General features: G+C 35.6%; 1 protein-coding gene across 9 annotated transcripts in view; it reads right to left on the minus strand.

The window, feature by feature from the left end:
* Positions 1-24,056, minus strand: part of ERC2 (ELKS/RAB6-interacting/CAST family member 2) — a 405,797-nt gene that overhangs the window by 106,875 nt on the left and 274,866 nt on the right. For all 9 annotated transcript variants that reach the window (XM_030956690.1, XM_030956689.1, XM_030956685.1 and 6 more), the window contains 2 exons: positions 14,921-15,052; positions 802-867 (listed from right to left, as the gene is read on the minus strand). In XM_030956690.1, the coding sequence (XP_030812550.1) occupies positions 841-867; positions 14,921-15,052 (159 nt within the window). In that variant the 3' untranslated portion in view covers positions 802-840. The remainder of the gene's footprint in view (positions 1-801; positions 868-14,920; positions 15,053-24,056) is intronic.

Raw genomic sequence — 24,056 nt, forward strand, 5'->3', positions numbered from 1 at the left:
CATTTTCTACAAGCAATCCACCAAAGTCTGGTGTCTTCAGCAATGTTGAGACCACGGTGATTTTGAGCTACAAATTACCCACAGCTTCAAAGGCAAGCCCCAAACAAGGGGATATGCATCAACCAATACCTGACACACCATAATAATACAATTTACACATCATTTGGGAGACAAACAATTCAAGCTGCACTTTGTACTCTGGAATATCACAAGGAAATTATTGTATGGATGTTATTCTATGATAATATTTCAGGCAAAGAGCATGTATTGCACAGAGAGATTATACTTCCCTTAATAAATATCTGCTGCTTGTTTTAAAATTTCACTAAAACACTTCAGCTGAAGGGGTAGTCTCATGTTTTTCCATGCATATCATAAATTCTATTCTAGTAAAACTGCATGCTTAATATGTGGCAAAATTTCTTAAGTATCAAACTTTCATATACATTCTGCAAAGATATTACAGTGCTCTTACAAGGATTTTAGAAATGGTACAGCAAACTCATACTAGTTTAAAGAACTTACCTACTGAAAAAAAGAGAATTGCCTAAACAGATACAAATACATATCTTTTAAAGTTCTGTACCCACCTACACCTTTAGCCACAATAACTTATGAAAAAAACAGAACCACTGGACCATTCAACCATTAGACACAGTTTCTCATTTTTCACAACATGAGAAAACATCCTTACAGCATTCACAAACACACTTGTCAAGAAACACACAGCTCCACACAGTGTAAAAGAAAAGACAACAATTAGACTGCAACATGAAAAAGAGAGAAAAGAGAGTTTCTCACCCCTCAAAACAAAACTGGAACTTTGGTTTATAGGAACGGCTATGCCCATATACCCTCCTCATCATCCTGTGTGCCAGACATGAGGAGATGCACAGAGAAGGTGTTGGCATTGGAATGAAAGAAAGAAAGAAAGAAAGAAAGGTTAGTTCTTTGGTGCATATGAAATACAAATTTTTTGGCTTTTAACAACATGATTTTTTTTCTAATGAAAGCCAGTGAACACACATGAACAAGCTTGTATTACATATACAAGAATCTGCATCTATAGCAACCAAAAAACAACAACAGTGAGGTAAAATTTTTTCCTCCCCATTAAAACAGTGTGTAGGGAGATGATTATAGGATTAAAATTTAAAAGATTATCTATTTTTTAATTGCATGCAATTCAAGCCAACATTGAGAGCAATGAAAAGGTCAAAACTTTAGGTAAGCAAAAAAGCTAATCAAATTGTCTTACATTTTGTTAAAAGATACAAAACTACTGAATAACCAAAAAATTTATCATTAGCAAAGTAAAAGTAAACTTTTCCAAAATGCTATCAATTAAATTTATCTTTTCAACACATGTTAAACACTGCACATTTTTGTATGCTATTAAATAGTTCTTCCCCTTTTTTCCAGTTTTGAACCATTAGGTTAATTCATGTCAAGTTTTAGGGATAAATAACATTAATGACAAATACAAAAATTCATAACAATTTCTTAATTTGTTTTTAAAGGGAATTAATTGATGGTAGATAAGTTGAAAGCAGAAAGTCTTTCTTCACATTTACTATAAACTTGAATTTAATAATAAAATAATTTTTAATAAAATCAAAAAAATAAACATGAACTAAACCAGGAGATTGAAATGTTCTTCCCCAGATACACTAAATGGCAATTTTACAATGACTCTTTATCTACACACACACAGATGTGCACGTGCACAGCTATCTCTATATACAGTTCTACTGTGCCCAATGATTTGATACTCAGCTGCTAGAACTCAGAGGTGTACAGCACAATGTTTTTAATTTAACTCAGGATTTCAAAATCAAATAGAATCTTATCATTTTACTATCCTTAAAATTCAACCATTAATATCTTAGAAACATTAAAAAAAACCATTCAATAATTTCAAAACCTTGAAGGTTAGCTAGTGTAACATATTGCTGGCACTTAATTAAATCCAAAAATCTAATAAAATGAATGGTAATTAATTATGATTGAAATGGACAGGAATTTTAGCCTGAAAGTATACACTGCCTGTATCACTACTGTTCCTAACCCATTCTTGGAATAAAAAAGAGCTCCCAGATGTCAACTGTTATTAAAAACCAGATGTTAAGATAGATGTCTTGCATGTTGCTGAATTAAGTAAAGAAATCTGACAGTCCACTATAAACTTAGCTATCATTTAACACAGAAGAAATGTGGGTAAATTTTTTACAGTTAACTTGGAACACATCTGAGTTATAAGCTCTGCACAAATACACCACAAAGCAAAGGCAGAGTAAGGCCTGAATATATTTATTTTTGAAACAAAGGCACAGGTTCTGTAAAACCTCCAATGGGCTGGGTTTGCCTCACTGAAAACACAAGTTATTGCCTCTGGATTCTGCAGGAGCCACTCCTGGTCAGGCCCACTAATGCTAATTGAACTGGCTTTCAAGCTGACAAGATTTTTTGCCAGAGTAAAGGCCGAAGAAAGAATGAAGGATTTCTTTTCCAGTGAGTAGTTTGATCCTATTTCACTAACATAATGCATTAGGTTAATCTTTGGTGATATCCTTAAAAACAGCAAGAAATCAACAAAATGGACAAGACAACAGGTTTCCAAGTGACTCCTCCCCTAACTACACACAGCTGGTTTGCTGTTCAGAGTATTGCAATTCTTCAAACTAGCAGACATTCACTTTTACTTCAATTACTTGTGCCATCTCCTTTTGGCAGAATTCTAGAAGAGCTGAAAAATCAAATATTGTCAAATATTTGTAAAGAGTTTTATGGGAAATTAAAGACAAATATAGTTTGACACTGATCCTGATATACAAAAAGCAATAAATTAAAAGCTGGAGCTCAGTTAACGTCAATCAACATGGCTTTATTGAGCACCAGTCCTGTCAAAATAACTTTCTATCTTTTCCAATTACAGAGAGCCTCTTTTTATAAGGTAACTGCTTTGAAATAATATGCTGAGATTTCTGTAAGGTATTTGATTATGTGCCACATGACACAGTGTCAGAACAATTAGCTCTGTACTGAACAAATGTTTGCTGGAGAAGGAAGGGAACCCATAGATATCTTTCTCATCCCAAACTTGTTCCATATTCCCATGATCTAAAAGAAAAGCCTGACAGTCTTCTTGGAAAAGTGAACAGATGTGGAATTATCTGAATAAATGTTATCAGACACAGACACATATGCCTGAAATCATAAATACACTACCAGAATTGGAAAACATATAGGGCAGGCTTAGAAGAAAGGGAACTGCTCCTGAAATCAAGGTTATCAAAAAGGTCTTTACAGGTCATGGTTGAAATGAACACATGGTACAATGTTGGATTTAACAAGACAAATACAGGCAGAGAAAGGAAACCCAGAACTTTTTCTGCATCTCTAGACAGTAGCATAAGACCATTAAGAGAATTTCACATCTGGTCCTCATGTCACACTCTTGTGAATATTTGAAAGACTGTAAACAGATCAGGAAACAGCTAGAAAATTATTGAAAAATAAACTTGGCAGTGAGAAACAGGAGACTCAACCTAAATGATCCCTTAGAAAACATTAAAAGATTTTCTGATCATTATTAAGTAACAAAGAGTAAAGGAGACAGATCTTTTCTCTAGTGAAAAACATCTAGATAGCGATTTAGAGGATGTAGTTACACTGCAAATATGGGACATATTTTTCAGTAGTTTATAATTTCTGGATGATTTGAAGATTTCATATCAAGTCTTGGACACTTTCTAAAAGATATGGTTAATTTCATTCAAACTAATTTTAAATTAGAGATTTGATGAAGAAATTATTGAGTAGTCTACACGATGATCACAGTCCACTTAACCTTCAACAGCTACAATTAATAAAAATCCTCTTCCATCATTTTTTCCCCACATCTGTTTCAATGAAAATGTGTGCCATGATCCATCTTAGCCTGTATATAAAAATTGATTACACATATTCCAATTTTTTGATTAGCAATTTCATAAAATTAAGCACAGTGTTCTGTTTTGACATGAAATTGAATAAAAATAATTTTAAAAACCAAAAAAAAACCCAAGCAAACATCACTGTATTTTTAACTTTTAATACTAAGAACAACCTCAAAACCAGTCTCAACTGGTGTAAAACCTAACTTGCAGTTACAAATTTTTCTGTATGGATAGGAACAAGTATCCAAAAGCACTGGATAAAAAGCACATAAGAATCAGGACTGTAAATTTGACACATTCCATGAATAAAGTATTGTAGCAAGAAGCTAAGTTTTGGTGCCTTAGTGCAAACAGATAATGGAGGGAATACAGAATTCTTCACTGAAGTTCTCAGAAAAGAGAAATTCCCTACTCATTTCTGCATTCTTGACACACAGTGAAGCAAAATAAAAGCTGCAGTTATGCCTTATCATTTATTAATATTGGAACAGAGGATTCCAGAAGTAAGCTTAGTTTTTCATATCAGTGTGTGTATCCTACAGAATCATTAATCTATGGCTCTTTCAAACAATAAACTGCAATCAAGCAATTTTTCATTAATGTTTGTGTACATTAACTGCTTTTTAAACTTGGATCTTTCATTGGTTTATAAGGTCAAGAATAGCAATTCAGTGACAAAAACTGCAAAGCAAAATCTCAGTTACTGACAAGTGAAACAGGAAAACACCCAAAATTTGAGAGATACCATTTGACTTGAGAAATTAGCATACACACTTGTCATAAAATTGTTAACAATTCCGAGTGTTTAAAACATTGAATGCCTTGTATTTTTAGGACAGACATAACAGTAACTAATTTGGACCTTTATTTATAGTAAAGGGGAATAATCCCAAATACTATTGAGGCTTTTTACAAATCATTGATTTTATTTCATACTTTTTTTTCATTTCTGTGCTGCTATTTACTATAATTACCTACTATCTTAAAAACATGTATCTGTTGTCACAAAGTGCAATTTACTGCTCTGATCCACTTGCTACAAAACCTCAAATATGACTTCAAAGTATCAAAATGAGGAAGTTAAAAAACAATGCTTGGAAAACATTACACACACATGTAGAAAAGTACAGAGACATTTTCTATTTTGCCACTGGAGTATATCTCAATGCAAGCTTTGCAGGCTGATTTCTTAGCCATCAATTCTCTAAGGCTCATCAGGGTCAGCAGTAAATTTGAGACAGTGGCCTTCAGGTAACCTCACACAGCAGGTTAGAAACAAAGGAAAACTCTAATCATGGTCGGCACAATTAGGTCTAGCTACAAAATTTTAATAATCAGACACCAGAAATTGTCAGCCCAGTCATTGCCATTCTGCATGTAGCATATTCTCGCTCACTGGTGAAAATGGAGTAGTTGCAGGAGGTAATATTTGTGTTCCAACAGCAACAGATCTACAGCTACTACAATGGTCCTGAGACTCACTTCTGTACAATACACCTGTCTTGGGGAGTATTCTGAATTAATCTCGCCCAGAACTGTTCCCTTTAGCAATTTCACAGTGTTGGAGGACCTCCTGGAATGTATCTTTCATTTAAGTTGAATCAAACAGGAACCTGAGGTACCACATCTGGGTATGAACCATACGCAAGAAGTGGGAATGACCAGGAGGATTTGATTTGAATCTGCACTCTTGATGAGAACTAAAACTCTAATGTAGGTGCACTCAAAGACTGCAAAAGACTGCATTACTATGTGGCCACCTCATGAACCTATGTGTTAGAGCACAATCCCTTGCACTCCTGTGGCATGCAAGTATCTTTATAAAACCTATTCTTAAAAAAAAAGTCCTGATCTCCTTCTAGCTTTCGCAATACAGGCAACATTAAAAACTTGATGATTTAAGCTTTTCTGGCTCTCTTCCCACAATAGGAGACCCTTCCTGACAAGGCTCATCACATTTCCCTTTCATGTTCTGCATGCTGAGAATTAATGTCTTAACTTGGGTTAAATAAATCTAGCAATAACCTGCTCATCTCTGCAACTAACTTTCTGATGACTGATTTACACTGCTCTCCTTATTATCTACGGCCTCTAATGGGTCATTAAACATGTAACTGCTGGCTCTGAACTGTGAAATTGTCCTACTTACAGCAAATACTTACATTTACAAATATTAATTTCCCCTTTTTACAAAGAAATCTACCTGCTATGCAATGACATTTCTTTCAAATCAAGAACTTAGTCTAAAAATCAGAATCTTTTAGAGCTTAGAGAGACTTTCATCTGCTGCTGAGTTTCTGGGAGCAAACATAGCTGAGGACTAATCACATGAACTCTCCATGCACAGAACAATTGACTACAGAAGAGTTTTGTGCATGAATGATTTGAAGAACTGAGCCTGTAGCTAAAAAGTGGAAAGACTAACAGTGGGTTCATTTAAGTGTTTGGGGCATAGAGCTTTAAAAGGTCTTTATTTTATGCTTCATTTGTATATTCAAAAAGCTGAATAAATCTTAAAAATTGCTTCAGCAATATGTATTTATGTCAGAGGTCTATTTTCAAAGTTATCCATAACAGAAGGGGTCACAAGTGACCATGCATCACCCAGTTATGAAAATGGCCTTAAATCCCATCTCACCATTTGTTCTATTTGTATATAATTGGGTTAAAATCAATCACAAATACAGCCATGGGGGAAAGTGAAATGTTGTTCCTGACCATTTACTTTACAGCGCCCAGACCAGTGTTCACATGAATAAGACGTTTCAGCAGATACTCGTGCATTCTGAAGTTTTATCACTAGATGAAGCGGAAACTCAATGCTTCTTACAAGAACTGGTCCGTGAAATCAGATTTGCAATGCAAAAATTTATGGTCCCCTTTGTAGTGAAGGCCTGTGACATGTTATCTCACTTAAGTAACCAGTGCCAGATATGCAACTTTTGTTATCAAATTACTGTCTCCCAGAAATGCATTTTTGGCTCTCTCAGTTGGTCTAAAGACCTCTCTTAGACTATGATGGTGGCAGATAATTTTTCTGCTGAGAAACGTAAGATAAATGTAAACCTCTATATAAGTGTTGTATATTATAACACACACATTCAGGGGAAATGAAGGGGAGAGATTTCTATAGCTAAACATGATCTCAAAAAATTCTTCCATATGTGGAAAAGACTGGAAAGCTAACATATAAATATAGATATATATAAATATACACACTGCTCAGTGTGTATACATTTATATCACATTCATTAAACCTCAAAATATAAAATAAATTAATTTCTGTAAGCAAAGGAGAGGTATAACTTTTCAATGTGCAAAATCCATCTCCTGAAGTATCAAAGACAGCAACCTATTTCCTACTTCTTGTTTTTAATACAACTCCAGTTTAGCTAGTCTTTTTGTAAATTAAAAATTTAATGTCATTAAAAGATGTTTAAAAAGCAGCCTGGCTACAGTATAATTGCAATTAAGAGTCAGGAATAATAAAAGCATTAATAAATATTCCAAATTTCCATTGGCTTTTACTTTCAAGTGAGAAATCTTGAGTAGCTCACAATGTTTTTAACTGCAAAATGGCAGCAAATCAAAACCAAGAACCAGAGTATTCCTGAAAGATAAACTCAGATGCAGAGATACTCTTCCAAAGTTCAAGGCTCTTTCTTTTCTTCCATCACAAGTACAATGTAACTCACAATGACCCTTAGGTTTGAAGCCAAACCTCAAAATGTGGCCAAGCCTCTGTAGAAAGCTATTTCAGTTTTCTTCTTAGGACAAAGTAGACAGAAATACCTAGATAGATGTCAGGCAAAATTTCCTATATCCACTGAAATAAGCATATGATAACACTGAGAGAATTTTGGGAAAGGCTTAGACAGAAGTTACTTCCTCATTAGAAGAGATTTGTCATTCAGTAGTTGCTTATAATAAACAATATAGCTACGAAAACTGCATACAACTTAATTGGAAAATTGGTGTTCTCAAGGTGACCATGATACAAATAGGATTTTATTGCATTCAGTTCAACAAGTCTGAACAATGTGCGATATGAATCACAAGTTCTTTGTTCCAGAAGAATAATATGTGCAGCAAAGATGAAAAATTAGATGAAAGATTAAAAATCTGAAAGCATTTATCTGACTAATTTGCACTGCACTTCTGAGATCTCCAAACACTAATTCAGCACAATACTAGTTATTTACAATGGATATGTCTGAGATTGTTTATACTGAATGTACTGACAAGCAAACCTTGCCCTGCCCAAATTCCTAAATTAAATAAATCCATGTGACTCCGATGAGCTTAGTGCAGGCTCAGCTCGGTGCTAATGCAATTGCGTGCTGCCCTGCAGCTTGAGGCACCAGCAGAACAAGTTCACATCCATTTGGGGAACAGACAAGAGCAAGCTCACACCTGCCTAAAAACAATGTGTAAACATACAGGATAAAGAAACACACAGAGTATTAAACAAAATCTGGGTCAGGGAGGAAGGCAGTCATTCCAACTTAGTGCATTAGGCAGCTATACCGTATCATTCCTTTTATGTAGGACAGTGTCATTGGTTTTCTCCTTCTTTTCTCTTTTCTTTTTTTCCTGAACAGCTAAAAGACAAAGTTTCAATGATGCAGGAAAAATCCCAAACAAGAGATTTCATTTTTCCAGGTACCAAACATCTGCTCTGACTGACATTTCTACTAACAGTCTAAAAAATTTGAAGAATTTTATGCATTTCAAATAACCACGGTTATTTGCATTAGCTAAACTACTCTGTTTTACGTTTTTATGGCTGTTAGATTTTGTTGTTTGGTTTTGTGTTGTTTTGGTTTTTTTTTAAGGAAAAATCTCAGTTCAAAATTCCTGAGGCCTGTTCAGGAGTTTGAGATTGGCAATTTTCCAGGGTGGCCACAGAATACAAGGCATTATGCTAAGAACCAGGACTGCCAAAATACACAAAGTAGCATGCTCTCCCTTCCCCTAAAATTACATATGGATCAATACAGTGATTTGTAGATCAGGATCCAGACACTAAAATAATAATCGTTGTTTGACTGTCCTGTGGTTCTGATTTCCAAGTCATCCACCTCAAACAAAATCCCATCTGACCCGTTCAGAGTTTTTCACATATCGCCTTTCAGCAACTCCAAGGATGTTTAGCAGTTCCAGCTGATGAATAAAGACCTGTTGCCAAGACCAGTCACCACTTTACAAATCAATAAACACTTTTTTTTCAGAGCACATGGTCTTCTTCAAAAAGTTAGTTTTTAGTGGCATACACCTACTTGGCAACAGTCAGTTTGTTGTCAAGTTTCATGCATCACTGCATGTGATTTCTTTTCTCAAATGGAGAAAAGAATACTGGAGTATGCTGGAGTTTACCAGCATACTTTTAAAAAGCCTGTTTAAAATGAGGTACATTTAATAGTAAAACAGCTACAGGCTCATTCTGGAACAGCTGGCCTTGTGACTGGAAGAAGGGAAGCTCCAGAGATGCACCCTGCCCCATCTCTGTCCTGATAAGGAGGACTTTTCCTTTAGATAGGAGGATAGTTCCGAAACCTTGAACTACCTTTTAGGCCTCCTTGCTGAGATCTCAGAGGAACAGAAAACTTGTGGGTGAGTTTGTAACAAATTACTTCTAAACACTAAATCTTGTAGAAGAGCCATCAAAAATGTTTTAAGTAGGAAAAAAAAATCTCTATGTAGTCAGACAGGATTAAAAGATGTAAAAGGACATCTTTTTACATGCTTAGGCACCATGTGACATTCCATCCTCGATTATAGCTTCTAAGAATAGAGACGACTTTTTGGAAAGCACCCAAGTTCCTAAAGCACGCCCTATGATATTCACATCTTTCTAAAAATCTGATTATTTTCTATGAGCACATAATCTCTCATAAAACAAAATCAAAATATATTTGTAGCCCTGGTGACCACAGAGTAAAGCATTCAGCTTTGAATCCACTACAGCTCAGGTATTCAGCAAACTCTTAGGAGATTAAGAACACTGTACATTTTATTTATTTAAAAATCTCCAGTACTATGGGAAGTAAGAAGATTTGAAAGTTGTTATAATGATCAGGATTGGCAATAAAATCTAAAGTATGAAAATTATTCAGATATTATACCTCCAGTCTTGCACTGTGTTAATGCAGAATCAAGTTCTTTCCTATGACCTCTCAAATAGCCTGATTTCCTATTAAGAATGCCATCAGACTAACTTAATCTGAGACATACTCAAGTCAGATTACCTACACTTCTTTTTTCCTGTAGAAATAACACTTTTAATTTCATAATCATTTAAAGTTTTTTACTAAGTAGTCCATAAGCAGAATCTTGAACTTAGAACCTTCAACCACATCTTAACGTTCTCATGAAGTTAAAGAAGTCCTGGGTGATAAGCAAAGATTGCTGTTCACTATGTGGAGACTATCCTGGAGTTAGAGATTGGTCATACAAGTTAAGGACTGTAGGGACTTTGAACAGGGAGTGAAACATGCCTAAAGAAATGAACAGTAAGTGAATATGGGTGACTAGAGCCTCAAACTCAGAATAGGGAACAGCCAGGGAGGGACTGAGAGGCTCCTGAGATCTGAAAACCAAAGGGAACGAGAGGCCACAAATTGACCAGAATTGTGGCTAGCAGGGCAGAATTCTCTGTTGGCTGCTAATTCACAAGCCTGCTCCCATACTGAAAGGACACGACTGACAGAAGGAGGGCTGCCCAGTGAGGCAGCTGTGGCAGGGAATACAAATGTGCTGATTCTTAACAACTTCCAACAACAGCAATTTGCTTGAGTAAAGAGAGCACACAGTCACTGGTGTGACACAAGCAGGCACTTCCTTCAAAACATTTTCTATAAAAGGGAGAAAACTGAAAGATGATGTGGGGCAGCTGAGGCCAAGACAAAAAGGTTTTAATAAAAAGGATGTAGAGGTGAAAAATACAAAAGGCAGGGAACTGGACAGTTGGGTTTGGGGGAAAGTCTGTGCTGTTGGGCAAGATAGCTGTTAAATCTGGAAGTTCAGATTTATTTAGCCATGGATTTTTTTTTGTTTCAGGTAACTCCTGGATGCAACAATCCAGATTAGATTACTGCAATGCACTCTACAAGGAGTATGCAATGCATACTCCTTGCAAGTATGCAACGCATACTACAACTCCTTGGAAACTGAAGCTAGAGCAAAATGCTTATTCAGCTCATTTTCATTCTAGGAGTATTACACCGGCACTTCAGGATACACACTGACTGCCAAAATGTTTCCAGGTGGAAATTAAGAAAGATTGTCAACTCGCAAGCCAAAACTGAAGAGAATAAATTTAAATTTTTGTGCAAAGCTGCAAAATTATCTTTTTTCCTGTTTTTTTAAAGACTAGTAAAAAACGTTAATATAGGTTACTGACATGGCAGCATTCAATCTCCTGAAATTTATTTATGTCAAATAAAAATCAGATGTACAAAAATAACCAGAGATCACATCATAACCAACTGTAAAAAACCATGTGTATGGGCAGATGAGAGAGTCTTCCTACTCTTTATGAAGTTTCCTTACAACTGGACCAGAGTTAGGTCTAGACAAGGATGGCAAAAAAAGGTCACCCATCTATGCCTCTCCCTAGAGAGCAAAAAAGAGGGAATAAAGACTAAAAGTGTCTGGAAATTTGTCTTTGTTACCTAGCAGCAGCCAGAAGACCAAAACACATCCATTGTATCTAAAAAAAGGTGCTCAACAAGTTCCTTCAAGAGAAGTCAGAGATCCTTTTCTTCACTAAGTCTAGAGTCACTCTGCCACATGCTGCCCACAGCAGAATAGGAAATCAGGTAAGAGTTATAACAAAAACATAATCATTAAAAAAATGTCAGTACTTGAAGAGGAAAGCTTCTCATAAATATGATGCCTGTTTCAAACAGGATGTGCACCTTTCGAGGTCTTCCAAGAACCTCTGGTACACCTTTCTCTTTACAAAGGGCACAGAAAAGTCTTATTCTTTGTTGCAAATGTGTACTCCACTTTACAGACATAAAATAGCATGCATTTCTCTATATAAATGTGGCATGTGGATTAGAAAATCCAGTATTATCTACAGAAACGAAGAATGTTTCAAATTAACACTGTTCAATTGTTTCTGCCTCTCAAGAAGCTGGGAGAAAACTTTCAAAATCCCTCCCGAGCATTCAACAAATTAAACATTTATTCTACAACATTCACAACTTCTTCATCTCCTTAAAAAACTAAAAATGCCCTCTGATGATTTGCAGGCTTATTATTTTCCCAGTTTATTCTGTGCTTTTAAACCACATGTTGGTTTACACTCACATGCCTAGAATCTGTGTGTAATGTTGAATGGGAAATGCAGGTTTCTATGGCACACAGCAATCAAATTGCTGCACAAATGAATGCTCTAAAGAGGGGTAAACAGAAACATAAAAAGTAAAGGAAAAAGTAAAATCCATGATTGAAAAATGTAAGATAAAGCAGTGTCTAGAGTTCACTCATTATTACCCTTGACTGTGCTGTTCTCAAAGGTTATTTCAGCAAGGATTTTGCTATGAATCTCCTGTTTGCTTTCTTAACAAGTAAACATATGCTGGGATAATCCATTGTTCACACTCTGTGGAAATTTTGGGATGACAGCACTTCAGGAGAACACCTATTCTGAGTCCAACACAAGCTGAAATAAAGCTCTATTCATCTAACACGTTCTTAGAAACCTCCAAGAAAGGACCTTCCATTACATGCATATGAAAGAATGTCCACATTTTGTTTCCACTTACAGATTCATTAGACTCATAGTGAAAAAGTCTTCTTTTTAAAAACTAACCTAGTTATTCCTGGCAAAATTAAATTTACTGCTCCTAGCCTTTCTCCATTGGGCACCGGAATACAATTGATCATCGTCTTTTTTACAACAACATTTTATGTATTAGAAGACTTATGTCTCCCCTATGGTACTTTCTAGACTAAACAAACCATGTTCTTTAAGCCTTCCCCACAGGTCATGTTCTCTAAAACTTCTATCATTCTTGTTGCTCTCCTTTTGTCCCTTTCTACTTTGTCTATGTTTCCTAAAGCATGGAGATCAAAACTGTAAACAGCTTTTCAGATGAGCTCTCACCAGTGATCCAAGGAACAAAATAATTGCTGCCTGCTTCTTCTGCAGTATTATATCTATCCTAGAATTAGATCCAACTTCACTGCAATGGTATTCCACTGTGCAATTTAGATTCCTTTTTCCATGCTATTACCTCAATAGCATATGTGACTTCTCCCCTGTAGGCAGACTTGTCTTTGCTGAATTTCATATTTCTTATTCTAGACTCTCTCCAGCTTATTGAGCAGTTTGACTGCTCTCGCTGTGCTTGGAGCTTCTTACACCTCTATTCATGATCAACAATATTAATGGCATTTCTATTTCACCACTGAAATGATCTCTAAAAAAATACTTCACAGAATCAGATAAAGGACAGACCTCTTTGGAACCTGCGGTAACTGGCCCTCCTGTCTGAAAATGAGCAATGGAAATTTGTCTATTGGTTGCACACCCATCTCATGGCAATATAATAATTATTTAAATTAAAAAATACAATTTTTAATTAAAGCATTTATTATTGGAATTATATTTACATTATTTATTTATTACATTACAAAATTATGTATTTATTTGCATGGTACAAATATCTGGTGGGACAGGGTTAAACACCTGATGAATTAAGAGCTACCACTTTCTGCTTTAACCACAAAACCAGTTACCCTATCAAAGAAAATTAGATTTGCTTGACATAATTTTCCTTGGCAAATTCAAGCAGACTAAATATAGGACGGGTATCCTGCATCCTTTTTTAGACAATGGCCCAAAACCATCACCTAGGAAAAATGCTGAGTACAAGTGCTAATACATACTAGTAAAACAGCTACTATTTTATGTGCTCTATCTTTAATCATGCACCTATTTCCGCTATTCATGTAACATCTCAATGTTCTTGAATATGTTTTGATACTGATTTTCATTATGCTTCTTATCCATTCTCCTCCTTGAATAAGCTGTTACCATGCATTGAAAAGCACTTGACTAAAAGTTAGCTCTCTTACATTGTCTTGTACCTCAAATTTCTTTCACAGGTTCAGGTTTCTTAAATAAGTTGAAAACAGTGTCTGGGTTTCAGTAACACTGTGGTAGTTATTACCGGTTTTTTCACATCTCTTGCCTTCATTTTGGCTTTTTTTTTCCTTCTGTTCCTTGCACCAAGCCAAATATATTTTTTTTTATTTTACAGATATTTCCATACAATTTTTTGTTCTTTTATAAACTCGGCCAGCTTATCTCTGTTAAATCAGAAACAGAACCAAACCAAGACAGCAAGTCCTTAATTCCCTTCTCCTCTTTCTGACAGAAAAAGTTGTTCTTAACATATTCCAAGAATTCAAAGGATTATGTATTATGTTGCTCAGGTTTATAGTTTGTGGTTTGGGGTTTTTTTGATTTGTGTTAGTATCCAAGAAACTGTGTTCTCTCATTCTTACCTGCTCCTGACTCTAACACAATTCCACTGGTCACTGTGTAAAAAAAGGGTAATTTCCCTCTTAGCCTCCTTCTCCCAATTAAGTAGTCTATCATACATCCCCATTATATTTTGATCCCTGTTTTTCCCTTTTATTTCTACCCAGACATTGTGAACTTATAACCTAGTTTAGTATCAAAAAATGATTTTTCATATAAAAGCAATGTTAAATTTTTCCTCAGGCTCCTTCATCTGAAAATGAGTTACTTGTTTCTACAGACTGTTTTTCTACTCCAGAAAAATAAGGCTCCAGACAAAAAGCCAAAATTTTAAACTATTTCAGGATGGAAATAAATAACACAGCTATTAGCTTCAGTTCAAAGAACTCATTGTTGCTTATTAGATCTTTGGAAAATTTATTTTATTCTGAAATAGCAAAATAACAAAGTTATAAAACTGAGAGTGAAGAAAGAGGTTACCAACCTGATCTGGAGAGGGTCTGTGGTTGTGTTGTGTCCTCCCAGGAGACCGATGGTGGTGGTGGTGGTGGTGGTGGTGGTAGTGGTGATGGTCATCATCATAGTTATCTGCCATCAGCTTCATTCTGTTTTGTGTCTGTTTAAAATGTAAAGCAAGACAATTTTATGGTATGTTGGAATGTATTATTCCGACAGTGTTTTAGGAATCTCTTGGCTCTGGGAGTTTTTCGGGAGTTTTTTTGAGCTGAAGGATCTAAGAATAGAAATCCAGACTGCTGGCTCAGAAAGAAAAGCAAAGAGAAATAGAGAAACGAAGTATGTGAACACATCCTCAGTTTCAGCTTTCACATCCACAGAATGACACGAAGAAGTCCGAAAAGTAAATGATGACAGATGATGTGTTTGAAGGGCAAAAGACATTCAGCTTTTCTAAATGTATTATTTTAGAGCTGTTTCCTATTATTCCAGTCTAACATTATGTCTTCTCAATTGACTTCTTAAATCTTACTGAAAGGAATAGTAAGTGTACTTCAAACATTTACAGTTGGCTACCAAGGCATGTCAGCAACAACCATGAATAGCTCTAAAAGTTCTATTTTGGGTAATTTATTTTAATTGTACACCAGGATCACCCTGCAAAACAATAAGTAAAACAAATCTGAAAACTAAGTGATAGAGACACAGGCACTTAGAGAAATAAGTGATTATGGAACTTGACACATTATTGAATGGAAGTAAGTTTAAGATATAGATCTTGAAAAAGAGATCAACACTTCAGCCACAGCTGTGTACAGATAATAAAATCTATGTCACCATGGGATAACAAGATACAATGCTGCTTTTTTATCACTATTACAATTATTCCATACCATGAAATACAAAGACTTGAATAATTCAAACCTTGCTCATAACACCAAAAAATATCTTTCTACCAATAGTCTGACAACAATAGATACTGTCGTTATTTTTTTGTGGTTCCAGGACTGAAGACACTCTCAGGCAAACCTGTTAAACTGCAATCAAGTTTTAATTAATTTTGCACTAAAAAAACCAGAAAAAAATGGTGTCAACTGCCAAAGATCTCTTCCAAAATTAAAATAATCAGTTAGAGGCATAGACAATTAATATCACACAGATGACTGAAGGAAAATAGCAGTCTTAGCTCACTTGATGTCATGCTCCACGGCAGGAGGATTCATGGCAACCCCATTGAGGATGGGAGCTAAACACATTGCCCGGGACTTTGCCCAGATTAATGAGTTCCAAAGGAACAACATAAGCAGATGAATTTGAACACAACTCATTTGTTCAGTATGTTCCCATATTAACTGGTCTAACTGCCTTCCAATGCCAAGTGCCCATGAGATAACTCGTGTCCCATAGCTAGGATGCAGTAAATTTACTTCCAGGACTGCTGTAATTTCATTTTCCTTCAACAACAATTCTATATGAAGCGTCTGTTTGGAAAATTTCACTGTCAAGTATATTTTCATGTAAAACCCAGAAACTGCTATTAAATTCCCCAACTTTAATGTTTTTTGCTGAAGCTGAAAAGGAATTTGAAAAAAACAAGCAAACTAAATATTCATATTACATAATATTTCAAGTATAACACAATCTAATGCCAGGAAAACAGCCACAGAATCCTAGGAAGTCCTGGTGTACCTTTTCAGCAATTAATTTTTTTCAGTTGTGACAATGTTTCTCAAGGACTTCACACGATTTTCAATAGAGGATCAGAGAAAACTGCTTTACAGGAGGGGAGTTGTACTCAGTTTAATAGAAACAACTAACTAACCCAACCAAACCCTCAAGGAATTCACAGCAAAAAGACAGAGGAAAACATCACAGGTCAGCATCTCAACAGCACTGTAAAACCATTTTCTTAATATGGTATAGAGTGAGAAGAACCTGGACAGTTGGAAATATTTTATTTTCTCCCTCCAAAATACAAAGATGGAAGCAAACAACTGAATGAATTTCAGTTGTGACTTCCTACCGATTTTGATGAAAAGATCATCTCAATCTGAATCATCATGGTTGTGTGTCTTTAGAGTCAAAGAGGAAGGGCTTTTGAACAAAAGAGTGGAAAAGATGGAGAATTAATAGACAAATAATAAGCTGCTTACTATAAACACTGTCATACCCTGCCTCTTTGGGGAAGCTCCTAAAATTTTATTAGTTTATTTTCTTATCAATGAACAGCCTTAAATTTCCTACCTTTCAACTGTATTCCATAAAGAATGCAAAAGTTAAACAAGATGAGATATGCAATCCTAAAAGTGTCCTTTGTAATGAGGTGTTGGGGATTAGGCATGTCATGGGATAAGAACTGTAAATGAATGATGTCATCTTTCTAATTTGGTGCTGAAATATAAATAAACTACTTCTTATGTTTCTTCCTTTTGCATGCCAGATTGCAGTAAAATGTGCACAAAGAAATGTTAATGCTCTAGTAGCCTTCCTTTAGTGTGCCTGTTCTGGGAGCAAAATATACAAGAAATATGAAATGAGAATTTCTTTTCCACTCTAGTAACTATCAAACCATCTAAACTTCATCATGACTCGTAACTGCCATCAATTTCTTAAAATGATGCAACTTACCTGGCAAAATAATACTTCTAAAAGCTTTTTGTTTTTATTTGTTAGCTCTTCAACTGATAGCAGATAGAATTTTGATGTTCTGTTTGTCTTTGCTTTAGCTAGTTCTAGTGCTGCACTTTGACACTAAAAAAACCTGTATTTTCCAGGTATGCTTAGCTTTGCTTAACAAGTACAAACACCTTATGATTTCAAACTTTTAAAAGCAAGATTTTTGAGGAGGACAAGGAGGAGGATTTCTGGAAAAGAACCAAAGTAAAGCTATCTTGAGGAACAATTACCTTTTTTTCACATCCTTCTAAACAAAAATCTGTAACATCACTTCTGTTTTCTCCCTTTGCCAGCTTTTGATATTTAGGAGGCTTTGAAATGACAACTGTATTTTTATTTGAGGAAGGAATTAATTAACCACATTGGAATTTTTTCAGGACCCCGGGGCTTCACACCCCTACACCTACATACAAGCACACAGCAAGGTATGTACGTGTTGGGACACCGGTTTATCAGTCAGAGGAAAATCCTCATGGTCTGGGGGCCAGAGCAGCACATTCAGGGACAGCTCCAGGGCTGCCTGAGAGGGGAAATACCACACAGTGACCTGGCAATGCCATCATTTCCTGCAACACCTTCAGCATGCCTGAAAAGTTCCTATTCAAGGACACCCAAGACCTTTTCTTACATTTCTTTAGAAACCACAGAACATTACTCAATACTGACATTTCTGGATGATCAAGAAGTTGAATCTTGAAATACACAATAAATGAAAATTTGAGTGGTGATCACACATGCATTCAAACTGTGTAATATCTAATGTGCACCACTGGTTACTCTGCACCTTATCTGAAATAGTTATATTGCACAGGTCAAACTTGTATTCACATTCTCCTCTCACACCTGAAAATGGGGTTTCAAAAAATTTACATAGCCACAGCTCGGCCAACAGTTCTTTTTGAAAATGTCTAGAGAACAACAGGCCCACACCTGAGAAGGAATATGGATTTAATTTGGATTTATACTAGAAAAGAAAAACATGAACTTGTAAAATGCAACAATTAATTAACTCTATCTCCTAAGGACCATGTATGGCCTTATTAGTTCTAGCCTAAACAGTGTCCTCAGATTTTTTTTGCTCTTAATTTGTTGACTACATCCAAAAAATACTGCATCCATTTTGAAATAAAGGAATGATCAAGGAATTAAAAGCAGCTTAGATCTACTTGCACAGGTATATTAACCCTTAGGGCTTGAAACAGTTGTCTTTGATCATTCAATATCACTATTTGCCAAGCTGTCAAGGTCATGAATGGTATGTGTAACAAAGAATTTATGACCTAGCACTGCAAGAAAACTGACAGATATTTCTTGTCCTCCTAAAAGTCTGTTGAGTTTAAGGAAGGATATACCAAAGTGAAATGAAAGTCTTTGATTGACTGGTAACAGACTAAATAGCTTAACAGCAATCTGTAACTGTAAAACTGTAATATTAAAACTGTCTTTTACAAAATATTTTAGCAAGGTGGCAATAGGGAACTATGCTTTCATCTGTCATCTGGATCAAGTTAACAATGAAACTCTCATGAATGAGGTTCAAATGATGAAAAATAGTAAGATTTGTTGCTCTGGGATATAAGTGTAATACAATTCAATAGCTATTACTTTCCTTTGGATTTTCTTCTCAATCTCTCTTCACTTAAAGGAATTTGAAATATTTCCAGAATATTCACTTTCAATAGGGTAGGATTTTTCTCTGTATGAGAAGGAGGCAGATATAAGGCCTGCAGGCTGTCCTGGAGCTATCCTGGGGTCTAAGTCTTAAAGCACAAAATTTAAAATCTAGAGACCCACATTCTAGGTTTGATTCTCCAATGGCCTCTTGTTGTCTTTAATGACACAGACACTCTTTTTCTTGCAACCTCACTGTTTGAAAATAATTCCACATTCTAATTCCATTCTAATAATTCCACAAAAAACTCTGAAAACTTCACGAGACAGGCATTTAGTTCTAGTCTTCATGATTTTTAAAAATAGGTGATTTTATCTGAGCTTTTTTTCTCTGAGACAATATTTTAGGAAACAGAAAAGGGCAATGATCTAAAAAAAACTGCATTCTCCAGACTGCAGAATTCACCAAGTTTATCCAGAGGCTGCAAGAAGGAATTACTGGAATGAATCTAGATTTAATGAAAGCAACTGCAATTGGTTTTCCTGTATGAATCCAGTGCTTCAATCCTGAGTTACATTAACAGAGGATTAACAAAATGTTTGCTAATTAAGCCAGCTCTGGCCTTACACTCTCCAAATAACAACAGTTTTCACATTAGAACAATATTTTTGCACATTCTTTGAAAATTGTCATCGTCTGAAGACAAGGGAAGAATTTCTTACCATTCCTAATGCAGTCAACTCAGAAATCACAAACTGTCATGGAATACAATTTATATTGGATGTGCTATTTGGCAAATTACAATTCATTAAATGTTGGACAGCAAATGCTGTACTTGCCCTTACACACCCCTAAAGTCCAAGAAATTACACTTATCACTCACAATCTTTTAAGTGACTATAAAAGTTTACATAAAATCATGACTTTATAAAAATGGTGTATTTTCTTATTTAAAAAACCCAAAATATTACATTAAAACAATTTAGACTACCACAGAGGAAGACAGTCTTGCAAAGTAGCTACAAAAGGCATTTGAGAAAGCACCACAGAATCCTGTGCTTGAAAGTAACCCTTATGGTGACTTTTGATAACAAGAGTCATCACAAGCTACAAAGCAAACTAAAATGCCATGTAAAGCCTGTATTTCCAGAACTTAATAAAGTTCATTAATTCTTTTTAACTTTTTTTAAAAACCATCTTCAGCAAGTTTTCCTTTATTCCACTTCTGTTGTCTCATCTTAACTAATATTTTTCTGAAATCAAAAATAACAAGTTCAAGTTCCAAACTTGGAGCCTCTACAAATCATCTTGAACCTCACTGTCATTGTTCCACCTGCTATTAGCAGCTCAAGCCTATAGAGATACCTGCATCCTGCACAAGTGATGTGAAAAGAAGCCAAAGAGTGAGATTAATTTGCCATCTAGAAAAGATACTTAGGAGAGATTCCTTTGCAATGTTTCAGTTTAAACTTTTGCTATACTTTGGGGCACTGTTTCACTAACCATCCAGCTGTAGAAGAAATGAAAATTCCAAGGCTATAGCTAGAAAGTCAAACCTTGAGACTGCTTCATTTTTAAGAGCAGCACTTTTCTTGAATCCACACAATGAAATGAGAAAAATTGTTAAAACACACCCACCAAGTATGGTTTTGACAGAAGGGTCCTTTTTCCACAAGCCAGAGGATCTGTTAACCTTTTATTGCTCTGAAGGATCTTTTGCCAGTTTGACAGCTGCATGGAAGAAGTGGACTTAATAGACTTCCAGAGATTGTATTACTTTATGCTAATTATTCAGGCCACTTTTAACAGTGTAATACTAACATCATGCTATTAATTTCCAAAATCAATTATACCCTTGTCTTTAATGACTATAAATATACAATAATATTCGATTCAGGCTTCTTTGCTGCTTATGCAGGGAGGTTTTAGACACCAAGAAAACTCCAAGGGAAAAAAATGAGGTTAAGACTTTTAAGTTTGCAAGCACTCATCAGCAAGTGAAAGATAACAAAAACACTGCAGTATGTTAACTAACCAGCAACTGCAAATGCTAAATAAGTATGATAATCATAACCGTATGGGTGTTGGAATGCATCACCATGGGGCAGTGTTATGTTTTACTGAGTGCTTTAATTATGCATTTTCTTTTTATAACATCCCTGTAATGTAATCTGTTCTTATATTCTTACTCTTAACTACATTTTAACATGGGTTCGCTGCTTTGTTTCCTGCCTCCATTGAAGAACACAAATTTTTCCCTGTTAAAATTCCAAATGGGCTAATAAGCATGTTTTTCTTTTCCTGTTACAGTGTATGACTTGTCTTGGAAAGTGTGAGAGACAGGATGCATGCAGGCTCAGAGTGTGCATGATAGCACACTGCAGAAAAGCTTGGCTACTCTGCATTTAACTCTTTTTAGGTTTTACCTCATTAAGGATAACACTGTTCCATACAATGTACGGGACACAGTCAAGTTTTCATGTTAAGAAATTATGCATCTTTTTCTTTTTCACATCTATATTTACTTAACTCACATGATGGTTTTACATTTATAATTCAGAATTCTTATCATCTGTAACATGTAACCCAGAGCATATGTTCAGACCCTGTCTGCCCTCACAGGACAGAAAATAGGGTACTGATTATTTTCCAAGTTTTCATTAAATCCAAAATTCCACCCAGGGAAAATACAAAATCAATTGCTGGACAAATTAATACTCTGACTTCCCTGCAGCAGTGCAAAGCAACTTCTATGTAAATCTTTTCAGAGACTCAGGTCTGGTAATTTAGTGTTGAACATGAGCATAGAAGCTTTACAGACACTTCAGTTCTTTTTTAATTAGAGCACTATTTAACTGGTATGAACAACCATTTCACCTGCTGCTTTGCAAGATGATAAAATGTGACTGATTTACCCTGAAAGAAGCTAAAGCTCAGAGTAAGCCTCCCTCTTCACAAGCTGAAGGACAACAGCCTCCCAAACACCAGCTGGGATATTGGACGCTTGGCAGACAGAGACAGGCAGCACTTCCAAGTGCCAAGCAGACACTTATCTAAAGTACTGAGGCCAAATTTCAACTTTTCTGACACTTGTGATTAAACAAAGCTATGCTGAATAGAACATGGGCTGTCTGACTTTTTTTGTGCATTTAGAATTTGTGGTTTTGAAGTCTTTTAAAGCTCTGAGAATTAAAAGTATGGCTTGAAGCGCAGGAAATATCTTGTAATAATACAGCATACTCAGTAATGTATAGGCTCAAGTCATGCTAAAGGTATTTGTCTGAGTCCTACTACTAACCTGGGTAATTACATAGAAGTATATAAGAACATAGACACAAAGTGGGTTAAAAAGCATAATTAAAGCTCTGAAACTGTAGCCGCCTGAGGACATCTCAGGCCAGGTCCTACTAAAAACAGACAAGCAACGGAAGAAGGAAGGTTCTCTTTTTTCCTTTTTACAACAGGAAATAACTCATTAAAAAGATACTTCCCCATAATAATTATTTAAAACCAGACATGAATCAGAAACTTCAGCAGCTAAATAAGGCCTTAGAAACTGCAAATCTCTGGTTAGCGGCACTGGTAATTTTTCACCATCTTTAATGTCTGATTAGTGAGTTTCAGCTTTAATTTTTACAATTTAAATACAAGCCCAGCTCTCCCATTTGTATCATTCAGAAAATATAGCCTAAGTTGAAATTACTACATTTATTTCATTGTATGCAACAAAAATTGCTAAATAAAACATACATTTCAATACATGGGTTGTATATTTTGGTATGGACTGAAATGGTGACAGCATCACACCACTGTCTGGATATGCTTAATAGAGACACCTTATATGTAGCTAATTCCTTTTGATGCTGGACTGTAAGAATTACCAGTTTTATCCACAATTACAGCATCAGAAATACCTGACACCCAGTTTTTCACTTTTTTTTTTAATAGCTGGCTACTTAGCACTGCATTTGAGATCAAGTGTTAAACTATATTTAGTCTTATTATCATGGGGTACATTGCAGTAGAACATAAGGATTTGTTTAAAACATGTCAGATGGAGAAAAATTCTTCTGGCTTTGGAGTTCAGATGTTATAATGGACATACTCACTATTCTTATTTGAGGTACTTAATAACCATTTTCACCAAGCAGGCCAGATCCAGAATTACAAAAGTTCCAGTGTTAATATATATATATTATTTTACATCTGCATTACCTACTTTTTCCATTTATGATTTTTAGTCTCAGTGAAGTTAAAGCATTTGTCTGAACAAAGTTGTAGGATAAGTTCAAGACCAGATTATCACCAGTGAAAAGAGACTGCCCTGAGCCATGGCCAGGCTTAAGTTATGACACAGATCCTTCAAGAATTAAAAAATTCTGAACAGAGAACAAACAGAAACAGATTTTAAAGCAGGAAAGGGCTCATGTACCAAGCCTGTGGTGCTTTCAGAAGCTGACTGCTAAAGGCAAAAGAAGCCTCTCTCATTGAAAAGGTTTGTGTAAAAAATACCATGCAAAAGACTTTAGATTCCTGAGAGCATAAGGAGGAAAAAGTGATACCATATCCAGCTATGACCCAAGTCCATCAAATTTTATAATATAAATTGTCAAATCTTACTGAGAATATGTGAAAAGTGTTACGAGAGCACTGCCAACATATTCAGTATTTTTCCAACACAGACTGTCTTTTGCATCAAGTAAGTTGTTCAGGCAAAGGCTTTTAGCTCCACTCACACATTGCCTTGCCCACCCTGTGCCCCTCCTGTGTTAAGCTGCAGGGAAAAGTGGCACTCTGCACTTCCACCCCCACAGGAATCCACCGGCAAAACTGAGATTCAATCCATTTGCAATGATTGTCATGACCCATGTGCAAA

Source organism: Camarhynchus parvulus, chromosome 12, assembly GCF_901933205.1.
Source record: "Camarhynchus parvulus chromosome 12, STF_HiC, whole genome shotgun sequence".
Classification (NCBI taxonomy): domain Eukaryota; kingdom Metazoa; phylum Chordata; class Aves; order Passeriformes; family Thraupidae; genus Camarhynchus; species Camarhynchus parvulus.